General features: G+C 42.8%; 1 protein-coding gene and 1 long non-coding RNA gene across 6 annotated transcripts; one reads left to right on the top strand and one right to left on the bottom strand.

Annotated features, from left to right (window-relative positions):
• Nucleotides 1-44: 44 nt before the first annotated feature.
• Nucleotides 45-1796, top strand: LOC124200816. Its single transcript, XR_006877396.1, has 3 exons — nucleotides 45-835; nucleotides 910-1007; nucleotides 1092-1796. It is a non-coding gene; the product is annotated as an uncharacterized LOC124200816 (long non-coding RNA).
• On the bottom strand, nucleotides 1445-17625 carry LOC124200815 (fasciclin-1-like). Of its 5 annotated transcripts, XM_046597127.1 has the most exons (15): nucleotides 17039-17603; nucleotides 14180-14318; nucleotides 13580-13758; nucleotides 13139-13269; nucleotides 12964-13060; nucleotides 12376-12559; nucleotides 12144-12304; nucleotides 11595-11603; nucleotides 10654-10659; nucleotides 9996-10250; nucleotides 9669-9880; nucleotides 9420-9606; nucleotides 3368-3503; nucleotides 3220-3243; nucleotides 1445-3021 (listed from the first exon to the last, which is right to left on the bottom strand). In XM_046597127.1, exons 1-15 carry the CDS (start codon nucleotides 17171-17173, stop codon nucleotides 2810-2812), a joined length of 2067 nt encoding a protein of 688 aa, XP_046453083.1. In that variant the 5' UTR covers nucleotides 17174-17603; the 3' UTR covers nucleotides 1445-2809. The 5 variants fall into 5 exon arrangements, with proteins under 5 accessions (XP_046453083.1, XP_046453084.1, XP_046453086.1 ...); XM_046597128.1 differs by lacking the exon at nucleotides 11595-11603; XM_046597130.1 differs by lacking the exon at nucleotides 3220-3243 and having other exon boundaries at nucleotides 17039-17602.
• Nucleotides 17626-17684: the final 59 nt, after the last annotated feature.

Below are 17684 nucleotides of genomic sequence, written 5' to 3'. Positions count from 1 at the left end.
TCTGTGTAATTCAGATATTTTTTTCAAAATTAAAACTTTTCCCATTAAACTTGGCTGGGACGCTGATGGCGTTTAATTCAATATTCTATTGATAAAGATTGCTGCACGCTGCGATGAAAAGTCACTGCACTCAGAGTCTCCAAATCAATAGAAATGCGGATGAATGTGAACTAACAACTTGACCATTAATCAAAAAACCTTTTCTTTAGATGCCCAACTGGCCAACTACCCCAATAATAAGTGCTCTAGTACAATGCGTAACAAGTGGTGGCCTACTAAAGTGTATTTCCCATTTCCCTACATTAAACTGTAGCGATTAGAGCGCAGTTGTAAGTATGACCCATTTGTAGGGCACTGGACTGTTCCATTAAGCCTCGATTACACTCGATAAAATGCAACAAAAGTCTAACTCGGGTCAGGTCACAAGCACTTGCCGGGGGCTCCGGAAGTCGTCATTAATCGTAATATGTCATCGTAACTGAGAACACAAACACTTTTTTTTTTCTTTCCAGAATGTCAAAAGAGCTGCCATTGAACCACCTCGTTGAGAGAGACTATGTTGTACAAAAGTGGGTCGAGCGTGTTTAGCGCACAGCCCCCCGTGTGGATTTGCGGCAAACCTTTTTTCCTTTGAACTGCGCACCGGCAGCGCGATATCCGCACCGCCGCTACTACCGCATAAATAGCGGATAATACCAAGGTACTGCAGTCAGTTATTTTTACGGAAGCCCTCGAGGTCTCATCATGCTGAAAAAAATCTGGAAATCCTTCACGAGATTAGTCCGTTCCAACGGCAACAACAAGAAATCCTATTCCTACCAATCACATCAAGCGGGTAATAACGTCTCATTTAATATCTATCAGTGTCGGCATTATGATAATAGATAATTTGGTCTTCCGGATCCGCAGATTATCTAACATTACGCCATCGCAGCAAAGCGGAAGTTAATCTAGTTACCCTCGGAGATGGACGGACAGAATTCCGAACGCCCTACACCAGCCGACTGGTATAGTATACACTCTCTAATGGCAATTTGGCTTACTAATCAGAAAATTTGTGTCAATTACTAATATTCAGAATTATTCTCTAGGGACGAAAAGTTATCCGTCTTCGCGAGTAATTGGAGCACTTAATGTTCTGGTGTGAATCTTATTACGACCAATGGGAATTAACTAAGATGTGATATCCGGTGATATCTGTAACTTTTGGGCTAGGGAATTTGATAATTGGGTGCCTTGTCAGGTCTTGGAAAAAAAAACAAATTTTTAAATATTACATAAAACATATTTTTGTATACTCTTCTTATATATCAAATTTATTCACTGACTTGTATTGCTGCTGCTGTGTGTCCATGTTGTTCAAGCGTTGACACCAAACTGGCACATAACGTCTATTACTCTGCGCTGTGAATAAACTTAACTCTAAAATAATACGAAACAACAATTTGACATGAATCGGTACCCATTCATTTTATTATTTTTTTTTCTAAAGCAGAGAACTCTACCATGAACACTCATCGCAATCATCAGGAGATATTATATTTTTTTTTGTTCAGTTAGATTTTCTTGTTAACTTTTTTGGTTTTCATTTATGTTATTATTTTTTGGTTCCCCGACAGGGAAGAAGGAGGGTCGACAGAAAGTGATGGGATTATGGTATGATTCACGGCAGCATTCGTGACTGGCTGGACGCAACACAAAAATGAATGTCAAAAAATTGTATAGAAGGGTTTGGGAATGGGGGGGAAATAAAACGAAATAGAAACATTGGAATGTCGCTCAGTGCATCTATAAAATACTCGGACAATCGAACACATGCATAGAGAATGGTCGACGTAGCTGTTATTGACAAGAGACCGCAATTTTGTATTGATCGACGCGAGGTAGTGAAAATAATAAAAAAGAGAATTCAATTCCAGCTGACAAACAAAAACACAACAACAACAAAAAAACTGGGATGTTTCCATCGTGTGTGTGTGTTTCTTTGTGGGTTGGAACTGCTGGGGGCTGTGAGGTGAATGAGTTTGAAGGAGGACAGAGTTGCGGAAAATTCGGTTTCACGACAGCAGTAAGTTAAAAAATAAAATTTGATAAAAATGGGTCTCCTACACGCTCAAATAGAACGAGCGTAACACAGTTCAACATTTTGTCTCTCTGAAAAATGCAAATGAAGCCACATTGAATTTTTAAAATAAAGGAGGTGCTCAGCGTTCACGCAACACATTTTTTGGAAAAAATTGAAGACAAAAGATGGAAGAAACGTTGACAGTTTCTCTCGTTTCGTCGAAACGTTCAGACTCGCTCAAATAAAACGTCGAGAAATTATTCAATCGATAATCTCTTTTTCAAAACCGACGAATATTTCAAAAATACCAACACAAAAAAAAAAGACCAAAATAATTTGTGTACTCTTGTGTACAACCGAAAGAAAAACAAACGAACCAAAAGTGTTTTGTCAAAACATAAAACAAAATGAAATGGTCTATTTCTCTTCGTTCTCTCTAAAAATGTTATTTTTCATCGTCATACTGGTGAGATTCTCGGATCTAATTTATGGCGTCAATTATACGGAGAAAATGATGAGAGACAAAAACACGCCGAATAAAATATACAAGATTGATATACTTAATCAAATGATAAAGAACCATACTAAAGGGTGAAATGATGGACGAAGGGATTTTTTAAAAAATTTGAGTGAAGTTAATTAATAAAAATAAAATAAATTCAGTGAAGAAAAATTATAATATAAGAAAAGACGACCTTGCACTGTGTGATTTTTTCTATAGAGAGAAACTTGAGACTTTTCGCCTCAGTGCTGGAGAGCTCGGTTGTTGAAGAAAATGGCCGTCAAAGTGATGGACAACAATAGGAGAGCGTCGACTGCCAACCGTCCCGATCCCGACACGGAGATCTCGCGGCGTTGCACCAGGACGTGATCGATCACGTGGATCACGCCATCAATACACTGGACATCCGGGCGGACCACTCGAGCACGAATGTTCTCCCACTCGGCAAAGTATTCTGAATTATCAAACGCAGTTAATATACACAACCATAAAATGTTGGGGAAAAACGACCGTCCTAAACTACTACATATACTAAATTTTAAGCTTAAAACAATAAGACAAAGCGCAAATGCGATAAGACTAAAAATATTTTCGAGCCTAAAGTATCATTATTATATTAGATTTCATTTTGCGTTGATCATTTTGGTTTTACCTCGCGTTGGCTCCCCTCCATTCTCTTTGTTAGCAACGGATAAATTAATTGACAAGATCGTCAATTTAATAGTTCTCTTATATGTGCATTTAAAAAACAAACAAAAAAAATATCCAAGTGTGAAATGGATTGAATTGAATCTATTTACCTCCGCCGCTTTCGACGAAGACGATCTTCACTTTGCCGCGGATCGTTTGCAGGTAGTTGTCACGCCCCTGGCTCGTCAGGTTGTTGATGCTCAATTCTTGACCGACGACCAAATGGCGTTCCAAGATTTGGCGCACCTGGAAATACGTATTTTTTTTTTTTTTTTTTTTTTTTTTTTACTGAGCGTTACCTCCTGCAGGAGTGTCGCTCGAATGTATTGTACAGTTTCATGGCAATATAGATACAACACATATATACAGGGAACATTGTGCATGGCGAAAACTAATACACGAATAAAACAACACGAATAAGACAACACGAAAAGGGAAACTGGGCCTATTTACACCACGCTGGGCGGGCGATCATCCGCGAGCTCTGCTTGGCTTTTTGGAGTCTACCCGGTTTGGTTGCACCTTCAAGACCATCAGCCGACGGCCACCGGTACAGCCTCCACCAAGCAGAGAGCGGTGAACACAGTTACAGCGGGAAAATCTCTGGCTAGCTTGAGGTTAGAGATTGGGCATAAGATCAATATGTACAATTAAATGCAAGGGCTCACACTCTCCTGACCAGCAGGGGAGCAGAGCCGCAATTTACACAAGATAAGAACCGCGAGATGACCTCCTGGGCAACCTAAGTAAATCTTAGGGCCAAGAGTGAACATCGAGAGCGGTAAGGTACAAGAATGGAGGAGAATAGAGACCAGAGCCAATATTCAAGCAATTACGGGTAACACCCTACACCTCTTTCCACATCAGGCGATTAGTTGAGCGTACAAACTGCCGAAAGGCTTCCCATAAAATGGGGTTCGATGGAATGGAATGCAATGACCTAGGCCAAGAACCATCAATAGAGATGCAAGTCGCAGCAAAAGGAAGACGTTGCTTGGAAAAGAGCGGACAGTGAAAAATAAAATGCTCCACTGACTCCGTAGGACTGCCACAGGTGCAGACCGGAGAGTTGGCAAATTTAAAGCGGAACTGATGTTCTTTAAGTAGAGAATGGCCGGTAAGGACTTGGGCGATCTGACGGCAGAGCTGGTGAGTTGGAATATGTCTGACGGACTCAATCGTTGGGAAAAATTCCCTAGTCATTTTTCCATTTGAGCAGCTCCGCCATTCCGAATCCCACAATTCCTCGGCTATCTTTTTAATCGTGAGTCGAGCTGAAGATTTAGAGGGAAGTAATCTGGGAAGGTTATAAAGACTGTCAAGACTGTCACCAGGAAGTTGACAGCCAGCGATGGCAAGCTGAAGGCCTACAGACTTTGAGAGTTGGCAAATAAACAATCGTATCTTATCTCGGTAGGGGACAAGCATGTCTAGACAAAGACGTTGAATTGCAGAAAGTTTAGAGAAATAGCGAGTGAACGTAAAGGCAGAAGGGTCGATTGCAATTATATCGACACTGAGACCCTCTTCTAATAGACGGGAAGCCATCGTGATCGCACTCAAAACCGTAAGCTGTAAAGCAAGAAAAGCGCAGGTAGAAGGAACAGGTCCATTTACTAAATCTATGATTTCAGCATGGCTAGTCGCCACGTAACAACCACCATACGATCCGCGTGGCACTGCTGTAGCAGCGACAAAGATGCAAACAGATTTGTCATTAGGGGCTAGCAACTCGCAACCCTCAACAAGGAGTGAAGGTTGTAAAAAGGGCTCCCAGGGAGGCAGTAATGGGTGAGAGTGCAGCATGGGCAAATCATATTTGGCGGACGTTGTAAGGCCAGGCAAACGGCTTGTTAACCACTTCGAGGACGCAAGAGAGAAATAGCCGGTGGAGTTAGAGTAGTAACGCATGTAAGTGGTTTCAAGCACTCGCAAATCGATCGGAAGGATATTGGAGAGAGCAAGACAACTCTCTGTCGAGACAGATTTGAAGGCACTGGAAAGCGGAAGGGTAACAGAACGCTGAAACGAGCGGAGTAGCTTTATGTTTTTCTTAGAAGAGAGCATAGGAGCCCAAACGGAACAGCCATACAGCAGGAACGGTTCAACAACAGAATAGTATAAAAATTTCAGTCTATATTTGTCATAGCCCCACGTTGATTTCAATGCCGCTCTTAGAGAAAAATAAACACGTTTGGCCGCCGCAATTTTTTGATTAACGTGGACTAGCCACTTAAGGCGACAGTCAACTGTGAGGCCAAGAAAGACGGTCTCAGTGGAAGGGGATATGGACAACCCATTGATTGTCAAACTGAGGTGCGAGCAGTTTATTAATTTTTTGTTTACCAGCATGAAAACAGTTTTACTAGCATTAAGTGACATTTTTTTGCTCAAGCACCAATTGTTGACCTGATCACACATGATCTGCAAGTTGCGAGTAGCTATGGTGGGATCTTTGTGGGCCGTAGCCACAGTAAGGTCATCAGCAAACCCAACATTAAAAGAAAGGAAGGGAAAGCAGAGACGCAGCACATCATCAATTAAAACAGACCAAAGGAAGGGTGACAGAACGCCACCTTGAGGACAGCCGAGGCCAACATTTACCGTCAGAGAAGAGTCGTTTAGAGAGAAAAGCGCTGTGCGGTCTGAGAGAAAGCTCACGATTAATTGGGTCAGATAACGTGGACAATGACGACTATCAAGGGCTGAAATAATGGCAGGATGCCACGCCGCATCAAATGCACTTTTTATATCTAAAAAGGCACAGGCTGTAGTACACTTGGCTTTGTTAGAAGATTCACAAAAAGAGATCAGGGAGTGTGCTGCAGATTCAGTAGATTTACCCTGAATAAAGCCGTGTTGACTAGGACTTAGCCACTGACAGGTAGACGCCACCCACCTGACCCGGCTCAAGATCAATTTTTCCAGAACTTTCGCCAAGGTATTTACAACACTTATTGGGCGAAAACTGTTAAGAGAATCGTAGGCAGGCTTGTTGGGTTTGCCAATGACGACAACTTTAGCAGCTTTCCAACAAGTCGGAAAGTAGGAGAGGGAAAAACAAGCATTCATAATATTTAAAAGATGGTCGGTGATCAATGGAAAACAGGAGTTGATCAAGGCTGTGGAGAGACCATCAAGTCCAGGAGAAGACTTAACATTCATAGATGTGACTGCCGATGCCAGTTCTTCAGATGTTATTGGAGGGAAGATGAATGAGGGGGAATGAGATGAAAAGGAATACGACTCTGCAAGTTTCTCGGCAGGGAGATGAACGTCTTCAGACGGGGGAGGCTCAGGAAAGAAGTGTTGGGCACATTTTTCTAAAATTGCCAGGGGTTCAGATATTTCAATGCCATCGACACAGATCACGGTAGGGAGACCAATACAAGATAACTTCCCAGAGGCAGCATTCAGGGCAGAGAACAGGTCACTGCTCCCTGGATTGGAACTACAGAGGAGCTTCCAAGCACCTTGTTTAGCCTTACGAATCTCACGCTGGTAAGAAGCTTTCAGGACTTTGAAGGAATTTTTATTCACCTCTGTACGTTGGGCTGACCACAACTTAAAAGCCTGACGTGTTTTGTGACGAAGACCACACAGTTCTTTGGACCACCATGGCATATTACGAGCACCAGGCTCAAGCGATTTGCTTGTTCTGGAGGAACGAGCAGCAGAGGAAATGAGCACACATAACTCTTCAATCGATAAGTCGATGCTTTGAGTCGTTACACAGGATTGCATTAAAAGAAGCTTGATAGCAGCAGAGACCTTGCCACGAAATTGTTCAACATTGATACGGGATATATGAGGAGTACGGACCTTAGTTCTTACTGAATTGAAAGGGTTAGAGGAAGTTGACCGTTGATCTATCTCAAAGTAAATGTAGGGATGATCAGACATGGAAGGAATAGATGGAAAAAACCAACGAGAGCTTTTGACAGAGCTCCCAGCAAGCGTAAGATCGAGAAATGAGGTGCCAGCAGGAACGAATGAAAGTTGGTCTAAAGGCTGATTTAAGATTTGCAGGCAGTTATCTGAAATTACAGATTCCAATTCAGTCCCTCTAGCGTTGGTACATTTGCTGTTCCAGATTTTGTTCAAGGCATTAGAATCGACTGCGACGATCGACAGCTTGTTAAGAATGCCACCGATGCCAGAGATAAACTGAGTCACTACGTCATTGATAGATGGACGAAGATAGGCTGAAATAAAACGGAAGGTACCAAATGGAGTGTACAAATCAACGGCCGCAATGTGGTTGGACTGGCTGCGACAAACTGCCCGGAAGGTAGTGGCAAGAGAGAGCCTGACAAGAACAGCCGACCCATATGCATGATCTTTGGAGAGAGAGTGAAACGATATATAGCCAGGAGGAATATTTGAAACTGTGGGAGAATTACTGTTCTTAGCATAAGGTTCTTGAATAAGGATTACATCAAATTTGTTTTCTAAAATCACCTCCGCCAAGGAGGCAGATGCAACCTTTGAATGACGAAGATTTACTTGCAAACATCTGAAAAGGCGATTAGGATTTACAGTATTGTCAGGCATTAAGCACGCTCCATCCTAATCCTGTATCTTGCCACGGCTTTCATTTGGGAGGGACAATGTCGATCACCAGCTTGATGATCACCTTTGCAATTCACACATTTCCATACCTTGCTAGAGCAGTCTCTAGTAAGATGTGGACCAGCGCATTTACCACAGCTGGGCTTAGGATCACGACATGTCGCCAAAACATGGCCATATCCTTGACATTTAAAGCATCGGCGGACCTCTCGGTCTAAAAGAATTTCAACAATACGGGCGGTGGTGTTGAAAAAATCAACCACACCGTTAAGGATGGCAAGATCACGAGTCTCTTTACAGTTGAAAAGAATTTTGACATGGCCCTTGGAAGAGTTAGGCTTAGCAAACAGTTGTGACACCGAATCGATTTTACCCTTCAACCCAAAGTTCCTCAACATTAACTCATCCTTCAAACTTGGCAGGTAGCTCAAATCAACAAACAAGGCAACAGCAGGGTACAGTTTGGTAGGACGAGATACAGAATTAAAAATATTTACACTGTCAGGTCCAGCCTTGGATTCCAGAATAGATTTGGCACGATCAAGGTCAGCTGGGTCGTTAAGCCGGACGAAAATGTTGTTGTCCTTTTGCCTGACTGACGCTGGAACCGGGCCACCAGCGCCGGAATCAAGGAGCTTCTCCAATCCAGCCAGTGAGATTCGGTCAGGAGGCATGGCGCTGGATGAATAACTTGCTACGAGGACGGGAGCTTGCTGGCCTCGGACGGCTTGTGAGTACAGAGGTTTGCCCGAGTGAACCGGAACGGCAGGTTGAGAAGTCAAGGAAGCACGCTGGTCGACGAATCGAAGAGTCATCGCATCCGCGAAGGCGAGCTTTACATCCACCAGGTCGGATTCCAGCTTGGAGATACGTTCATGCTGGGTCTTAATAAAGTCGATAGCCGCCATTAATTTCTTGCAAATATCTTCTCTGTTGAGGGCATCAAGGTGAGAAAGCTCGGAGTCGTTGGTGAGGCTGCTGTAGTCTTCGTAACGAATTTTCTTAGGATCTGACATGGATACATCTGGGCTGGAATCCGCAGACAACAGACGTTTAGGCTTGGAGACTGTATTTGGAGTTGAGTAAACATCCTGATCACTATTGGCTAGGGTGAGAAAACTTGCGACATTGGTTGACTGCTTGCTGCTGTTTGCTTTTTGGAAATCTTGAAAGCAGTTCGTGGAGCAGAACTTCCGACTTTTCTTCCCTTTGAACGATTTTTGGCAAAAGCCACAAGTTATGGCAGAAGTTGCCGAAGTTGCCGAGCCAGGCTCAGAGATGTCGCCACCGTCGACCTGACTCATGTTGGTGGCTGGGACAGCAAGATCAAGCACACAGAATTTTACAATCAGCAGAAAAATTATTGCCCTGTTACACCGAGATCACGGGTTTTCAGTCAACAAAAGGAGACCACAGGCGAGAATGTAGGGCAAAAAGAACACTAAGAAAAGGTGATTGATTGGAGACTAAAAACTCTGACGTTTGCTAGACTAGCAGACGACCTAGCTTTCCTGGAAATACGTATAATATATGAAATTCCCAGGTGCACAGCACACTACCGATTTGATGATTTGAATAAATATCACTCACGTTGTAAGAATATTCTCCCATAAAGAGCTTCTTGAAAGCTGAGCCCATCGTGCGATGGACAACCTCCCAGGCCTCGTCACTGGGCACCAGCATCGTGAACTTTTGCTGGATTTTAGTGTTGTACGGATCTCTGTAGGCTTGCATCCGCCCGAGGAAATCATCTTGGATGGCCAGCGCGTGTGTTTTGCTGCATAGAAAATTGTCAAGTCAGTTGATTGTTTCATACCAAATTTCAATTGAATTTTTAACCTCATGATGGGATCTTGCTGGAGTTTCTCGATGACGGTCATGGTGGGGACGCCGAGGACGCGGTCAATGATGTGAACGATCCCGTTGAGGGCGCCAATGTCGGGCTGGATGATGGTGGCGTTGACTCCTCCGCCTTCCACCGAGATGGTGATGTTGTCATCTGGACCAAAGGCGGAAAAGTAGAGCCGACGATGACGGTCAGCCGATTCAACCTTCCAACACAAGAAAGAGAATGATGAATGAGCATCTCTATTACTGCCTTCCGGCCCATCCGGCCAGTGTATCCTGAATAAATGATAAAAGTAGTAGTCGTAGAAAGGCAATTACATGAGAGAAGAGGGGATTCTGGATAATCTCATCGGACGAGAGCCGCCTGCGGATGACGTGAAGTTGGAGGATTTCAGTCAGTTTTTGTTGATTGGCCAACAGGGCGTTGAGGTTCTTGTCTCCTAGCCGGCGAAAGGCCTCGTTAGAAGGAGCTAGGAGGGTCAGTTCGCCAGCGCCGGTGATGCCCTCCATAAAGTTGGTAGCGAAATCCTTCATGATGCGGTAGAACTCGTAGAGGATCCCGTTGCGTTGTTCCTACACCAACAACCAAAGCGCATCACGCAAAGAAAAAAGGAAACGATAAATCGATTGGCTCGAACAAAAAAAAAATAACTTTTGGAAACCATGACAACCCTATCGATCGCTACAATTCAATATGCCGTGTGGAGCTACTCCTCGACAGTAGCAAAAATAAAAGTACAAAAACGAATCATCATTTTTACTTTGACGCAAATACAAAAGTAAGAAACAAAGGACCCCCAGACAGAAAAGAATTAAGGCCCGAAAATAGATCCAGGAAAGAATAAGAAAAGTACAAGCGAAAAGAGAATAGTAGCTAGGCAGACGAAATATAGACATTTGGGCACGTATATGTAAGTTATATAGACTGAATGGATGATATATATATATATGTATAGTATAGATGTTATATACTTACAAAGACCTTCAGGTCGGAGTGCCAGCATGCACCGGAAGGCATGCACAAATCAAATTATTAGATTAGATTATCTTTTTTCTGTGTAGTTACTTTTTTATATGTGTGTATCTCTTTCTCTCTCTTCGCTCTCTCTTGTCTTGTATGTGTGTCTTTTGTGTGTGTGTGTGTGTGTGTGGCTTTTATTTATTTATGATTGCTGCGTGAGTTTTTATTGGGTTCGTAGCGAATAAATGCGTGATGTTCTACAGCGAGCTACACCATATGTTAGATATATATATAGGAATACCAGAGGATAGTATACCAATATATACATGTACCATAGGTTTAGAATTAAATTACAAAAAGTTCGTTTTCATGGGCCGGATTTTTCTGCAGGTATTTTGAATCGACAAGAGGATTATTACAACTTGGTGTGTGTTTCTTTTTTGACTGAGACTACACACAATCTATAGAGATGGTCGCATGCCAACGATATTAACGTCTTGAAATAGTTGGCACCCCCAGAAAAACCGGTTCATTAAGACGAACTTTTTTCTTTTTTGTTTTGTCATTTTATTTTGTATAGAGCGGTGGTGCGGGAAAAAAAAGCCATGCAAATGAACGATGAGCCTACATTGTTGAGGCAATGCCCGGGTATTTCCCTCCTTGGCATTGCCTGCGCTGGTGCTCATCATTGTTAAAATTACACATTTGTCATCATCGTCTTTTTTTTTTTTCTGCTGAGAGACTAATGCGGGAAATCTACCGACTGCCCGTTTTGTTTTTGTCAAAAAGGAGATGAAGACATGAATAATTAGACGGTAGTTCATGTTCATGTTTTTTTTGCTCCAATAATTATGTTTTACAGTGAAAAAGTGTTGTTGTTCAACAATTCTTTTGAAAGGTGAGAGAGAAATAAAAAAATAAAAGATTTTTTAAGGAATTGAGAGACACCCGTTTACCTTAAAGGACTGCAGCATGCCGAATGGGAAAACCATGAAAGCACACAAGACACCGTAAGTATAAAAAGTAAAAAACCAGACAGAGAAGAGAAAAATAGATAGTGAGAGAGATAGAAAATCAGATTTTGTTTCTTTTGTTTTTAATTTAAAAACAAATAAATAATAAAAGAAAACAGTGAGAAAATATAAGAAAAAAGATATTACGACGATATATAATGATAGGAGTAAATATATCGTCCCTATGAAATGATTTTTTAAACTATCACCCAAAAAATAAAATTTAAAAAAAATAAAAATAAAAATTCCAGTGACACAAACTTTCTCTAATTTGGTTAAAAAATGTGTCTCGCTAACATTTGACGGTTTTCATTTTGTTTGTATAAACACACACGAGGGCGTGGCATTCTCTCTCTATTTTTCCTCTCGATTGACATTGGTATATGATTTGATAGGCTCTGGCTACTTAATCGATTACATTTTATATGTAGAAATAACAATTTTCGTCACACATGAAGAATGAAGAAAGGAATCAAACTTTGATTGGCGTACCTTGAGGAAGTTGACAATGTCGATATCGATGACGATGAGCGGCTTGTCGATGAGATGGACGACGCCATTGCGGACGGGGATGTTGGCTTTGACCACCTGGGCCACGACAACGCCTCTTGGATGATGGAAATCGCCCACCAGGGTGTTGGATTGCACGTACACTATAGGAAGAAGAAGAAGAAGAAGTTAAATTTCTTTCCAAAAATGGCCCAAGATAAGGGGGAACAAATACCTCGCGATCCGATTTCTTGCGACGGCAGCGATTCGTTACTGAAGGAAACGCTGACTTTCAGGTTGTCGGAAAAGGCCAAGGTTTGAACGGGCCGTCCTCTGATGGCTGGGCGGGTGAACAGAGCCACATTGGGCACGATGTGTCCGTCAATCACTTTGGGGTCGATCTTGTCACGCGACACGGCCTACACACAAGAGGGTGGAAAGCCAAGAAATAAGAATCTTCCACACAACCAAGAAACCTTTTGGTTTTTCTGAACATTGAAAACTGATACGTCACAGGGCAATAAAAATTCAAAGCGGACGAGGGGAAAAAATAAATAAAATACAATGACAATAAACAGTAATACAGGAAATAATTACAACCAAACTAAATAAAAAATAAAGCCTTGCAACTGCAGACTGTGTGTAATAGATCCAACGATTCACGAGGTCAGACGGTCAGCTGCTGGTTGTTTGATCGATGGTCGCAGTCTTGCCCCCGTCTGACGTGCATTATCGCGGTTGCCACTTGAACGAGCATCGTTGCCATGCCATGGCTCACTGGCCAGAAACAAATAACGGGAGAAGAAAATCAAAGATCAATCACCTCGAATCCGCGATTGATCGGAATCAAAAATGTGTGGCGTCCGGGCGTGGCAAACACCGACAGCTTCTTGTGCGACGTGACTTGCTGGACAAAGTCGCTAAAATATTCCCCGAAAGTCAATATAATATTAAAGTGGAAGAACAAACTTTTGAACGGGTTATTTAAAAAAAATCACCTGATTTGATAGGGTCCCAGATTGAAACTTCCGGCTCTTTCCAGGAGACGGGCAGCGTCGGGATTGGAGAGTTGCGGATCACGAGCAGATGTCAAAATGGGCTCCAGGACTTTGTCGATGACATGCAAAACCTTATTTTGGAATTTTGAACAAAATACAATACAATAATCTAAGATTTTCTAGACACATCAAAGTCTCGTTTGTTTTGTTGTACTGAGAAAAAATCCAATTCCGGCGACCGGGGGATAGAAAGGAAATGAACAGGACAATGGGAGAATTTCCAATTTGAAATTGCTTCAACTGGAGTTGATGGAAAAGGAAATGGTCATTTTGTGGCAACAACAAATCACAGAGCGTTTTCTCAAATTCAATCTGGTGGGGCCCAGCGATGGAAGCTCAGTTGATTGTGTATGTGTGTGTATACTCTAGATAGATACGTACTTGTTCGTCTTGTCTCGTCGACATGGCTTTGATGTCGCCAAGGATAACCCGGGCATCGTTGACGTAAAGATCGTACTGGTAGGAACTAGCGTCGCGACGAGCGATCCATAGCGGCGGGTTGCCGGGCAATTCGCTGGAAACAGACTGGTCCAATTTGTCTGTCGTCAATGCCACGTTAGCTGCATCATCATTTCAAAAAAGAAGAAAATCAGTTATAGTTTTTTTTTAAATTGTCTACAATCTATTATCGTTCAAACTATACGACAGGGGGCAGTGCACTCTCTCTATTTGAACCCCGAAATTATTGATTGCTACTTAACTGCAGGCTAACAACCAACAAACAGAGGACCCCATACACGCCAGACTGGTCCATGTTTTCTCACCCTCATCTCGAAAGCGGCAGTCCCGCTGTTTGTTTAAAACAAACGAGAGAACTGCTGCATGTTTGCTCCCTTGAAAGACTTGTTTCACCCAAGATGATGGCACAAGTAGTAGTTTACCCTTCAAAGTTTCCCCTCCTCGTATATAAGTCTTTAGTGCGCTAAATAGGGCGAGTTAGACAAACACACAGTGGGAGGTTTTTTTGGACAAAGATCTTACCGAGATGGTAAAGTAGTAAATCCTGGTCCTTTGGTCCGGTGTAAGCTCTCATGGCTTCGTTGTTGGGAGCGAAAACGGTGGCCTGGCGGAACTTGAGCAGCGTCGGCACCAATTCGTTCCTCGAAATCAAACTGAAAAACTAATGGAAAGAAAATTCAATTAAATCAAAGTGGAATATTATTATTTAGACAGTGAAACGGGGAGTATTGATTTTTCTTACAGCGGTAAACATCAATCAACCTTCTCTCCCCTTCTTCCTTCCATGTATAAATCGAAAGGGGGGAGCATTTCATCAAATTGCCTAGGACTAAATGACTCACTAATGGCAACCGAGATCTCCACACACACACAAAAGAGTTGCTGACAATCGAATCGAATCGCAACGTCTGCGACAGAGTGGTGGGGGGGATGGATGTAACCGTCTGCGAAAACATCCATCCCCCCTCTCCTACCGCTCTTCCGCAACATCTAGGAGCCAACATTTTGTGTGTGGAAAGATAAGGAGCTACTAGACGATATATGGTCGGGGAGGGAATTTAGTGACTTATTGATTTCAGGCTGGAAGGGGGGGGGGGGATTGTGGCCGACTGCCAGGGGGGAAAGGAGGAGGTGGCGATTCCGCTGGAGCGTGATGCGCTCGGCGACGTCACGCACTGGATCGCTTCACTTTTTCAGTCATCACTCGCACAAAGATTTATTGTGTGTCCCTCCCACCCCAGAGGGTTTTTTTTTTCAAAATATCCATCGTCTGTCATATTATTATTACATAAATTATAAACATATATGCACAGCTGCTGTGTGTGTACTAGCACATAGTTGAGAAACGCGGGTCGTGGGGTGCCCCCACTCGATAATTCCGGGTGCTTCTACTGTACGCGGGATCAACAACAACAAACCCCCTCGTTCCATTTCCAAAAAGAAAAAAAGTTTTCCGAGTCGAAGGGTCGCAGACGTGCGTGAATATTATGTCGTGTGTCTTCTTGATCCTCAACTTCTATCCCCAACAAAAGGCGGAACAACGTTCGCCTATAGACGCCTAGGCGACGCCAATGTGTACATTTTCCTTTTGCCGCATCGCGGAGATATAATTGGATGTTCGACATTATGGCTTCTGCTCTTATTTTTAAAAAATACTAACAGTGTATATATACAATAGTTGACTGTTGGGCGAATGTTTTTGACGGCCATAGAAACTGGGGTCCTAAAATCTCACAGACTAAATAAGAGGGGGAACAAGTTTATTTTCAGAATTTTGTACGACACATAAAAATGCTGGAAAACAAATCGTAAACAGAAAAAAGCTGGGAACTTTGGCTGGCGTATCGAGTTGCACCCAAAAGAGGGGTTTGTTTAAAATCACGGTTCAATCGATTGGGAAGATAATTTTCTAAATTGCGCATCCCGGAAATTGGCCGACTACATTACCAATAGACTCTCAAAGAGTAGACATCCGCATTGAAGTGAAACCAGAGATTCCAAGTCGCGTGTATGAAAGGTATGTGTACGAGTGGATAAAACAAGAAGAGAATCCCAGGGTAAATGGATCCACCGCAGATCTAATCAGTAATTATAATGCCGTGTGTGGGGTTCTTAGTGTATCCTCTTTCGTGCGCGTTCGTGCCCTGGCGTTTCCTAACGGATTGGGTGTTATCCCGTCCTTTCTCGGGTGACAACAAAAGAGAAAAATACCATCGACCCAATATAAAGAAGAAGGACATTGACGCATTCATCGTGATCTGAGGCAGGAAGACCCGATTATGTCAAGTCAACAATACAAGATCGATGGACGTATTCTGAAATGGGAAAAGAAAAATCAACCGGGGCCTATTTTCAAATTGTCTAAATTTGATTAACCCCCATTTCACGGTGGACCCAAGTCGGTTATATACAATCTTGTTTAAATGATTTCTTTTTTTTTTTTTGAAACTCATCATTGGATGGATAACGCAATGTGCGGGCTTCCGTTGATGATGTGCTTAGGGGTGAGTGAGGCGAATAAAAGGGACAGACAGAAAAGAAACGGAGGAGCTAAAAATTGCTGATTGGTGGCCATGCGACGTGACGTCCGTGGGGTGCCTTTCATTGATCGCAGACATGGGTGGCGTTGCTAGATCGATAACTTTCGTCTACTCTGTGTGTGTGTGGATCCCATCTCAGTGTCGCAAAAAGGAATAGGGTACACTGCAAATGCGGAAGTAAAAGAGTATAGCCCCACCCCATTTTTGAGATTATTTCGTTCGGAATAAAGAAGAAGCAGCTGCGTCACGTGGCGCCATTGATGAGGGTGTGGGGGGATAAAAGACCACGCCACTACTACCCCCCTAGTCACTCTCACCGGATCTCACGGAGACTCGGATATGTACACAGAACTGGTCCCCCTTGTAAGAGAAATAAGAGGGTCGACAGAAAAGACCAAATTGACACTACATTGTAACACGTCGGTTAAGTGGCGAGGGGTGAAGCCATTGGAGGGGGGCTAAAGGGGGGGTTATACCAAAAAATAAAGGGGGAGCAGCACCTTATTTTTTCTCTCTAATCTTTTAGACTCGGATTCACACTCTATTTGATTTCAATTGAGAATCAATGTTTGACCATCTGCAGCTGTCGTCAAAATGTCACATCCATTACATCATGGAGAATAAGGCCCAGGCTGGATTTTCCCAGATTTTCCACTTTGATCTTATTCACATGTCTCTCGCTTCTTTCACTCTGTCGCATTAGGGAGAAAACCTTTAAGAGCATTAAATCGATTCAATCACACACACGCGCCATTTTATATATGCAATAGTGCTATCACACCAGTCGATGGCAATTGAATTGAACCCAAAATGAAAGTTTATAAAGATTGAATATACGTACTTCTGAGAGATCGGGATCATTTTGAATGAGGTCGAAGATGGTTGGTTGTTGGTTCATGACGGGACCGACAGCCAACGCAAACGCCAACAGCCACGAAGAAACGGCCAGTAGCGACAAGGTCACGGACCAAGACATTTTACGTGTTATGAATGTGAATAGTCAATTCCCGAAGAAGAAGTTTACTCTCTTCCAAAACTCTTGCGGGACAACACGACAACCACACGGGCCACACAAACACACCAGAGAACACACTCTACACACCCATAGACTTTCTGTAACACACAACAACACACACAGATTCTCACACACACTCGTTGTGTGATGTCAGAAGAATCTCAACTCTTTTTATATCTCTTTTCTGAAAACTGTTGAATAAACAGCAGAATTGGAAATGAATAGTAAATGAACTATGTAGAGCTAGGAGACGACCAAAGTTTTTTGGCTTGGGAAGATGAAAAAAGTTCGTGAATAAACGAACGAACGAGGTGGGAGAGAGTTCAATTCGCGTGTCTTGACTGGCGCGCACTGTCAGCTCTACTACGCTGCCGTCAGCGGCCCAACTCGGGACTATTGCAGTAGAGGATGGGTAAGCAAAATAAAAAAGAAGGTAGAGTCACTATATTATCTCTCCCTCCCCTCCCAACTC

This window comes from Daphnia pulex, chromosome 8 (assembly GCF_021134715.1).
Source record: "Daphnia pulex isolate KAP4 chromosome 8, ASM2113471v1".
NCBI classification, from domain to species: Eukaryota; Metazoa; Arthropoda; class Branchiopoda; order Diplostraca; family Daphniidae; genus Daphnia; species Daphnia pulex.
This window is presented reverse-complemented; position numbering and strand designations above follow the sequence as displayed.

Coding starts and splice junctions, on each gene's coding strand:
- LOC124200815 (XM_046597127.1), bottom strand. CDS start 17,173: ATGTCTTGGTCCGTGACCTTGTCGCTACTGGCCGTTTCTTCGTGGCTG. Junction 13,061..13,138: donor CTGGGACCCTATCAAATCAG/GTGATTTTTTTT, acceptor GGAATATTTTAG/CGACTTTGTCCAGCAAGTCA. Junction 9,607..9,668: donor CAGCAAGATCCCATCATGAG/GTTAAAAATTCA, acceptor TTTTCTATGCAG/CAAAACACACGCGCTGGCCA.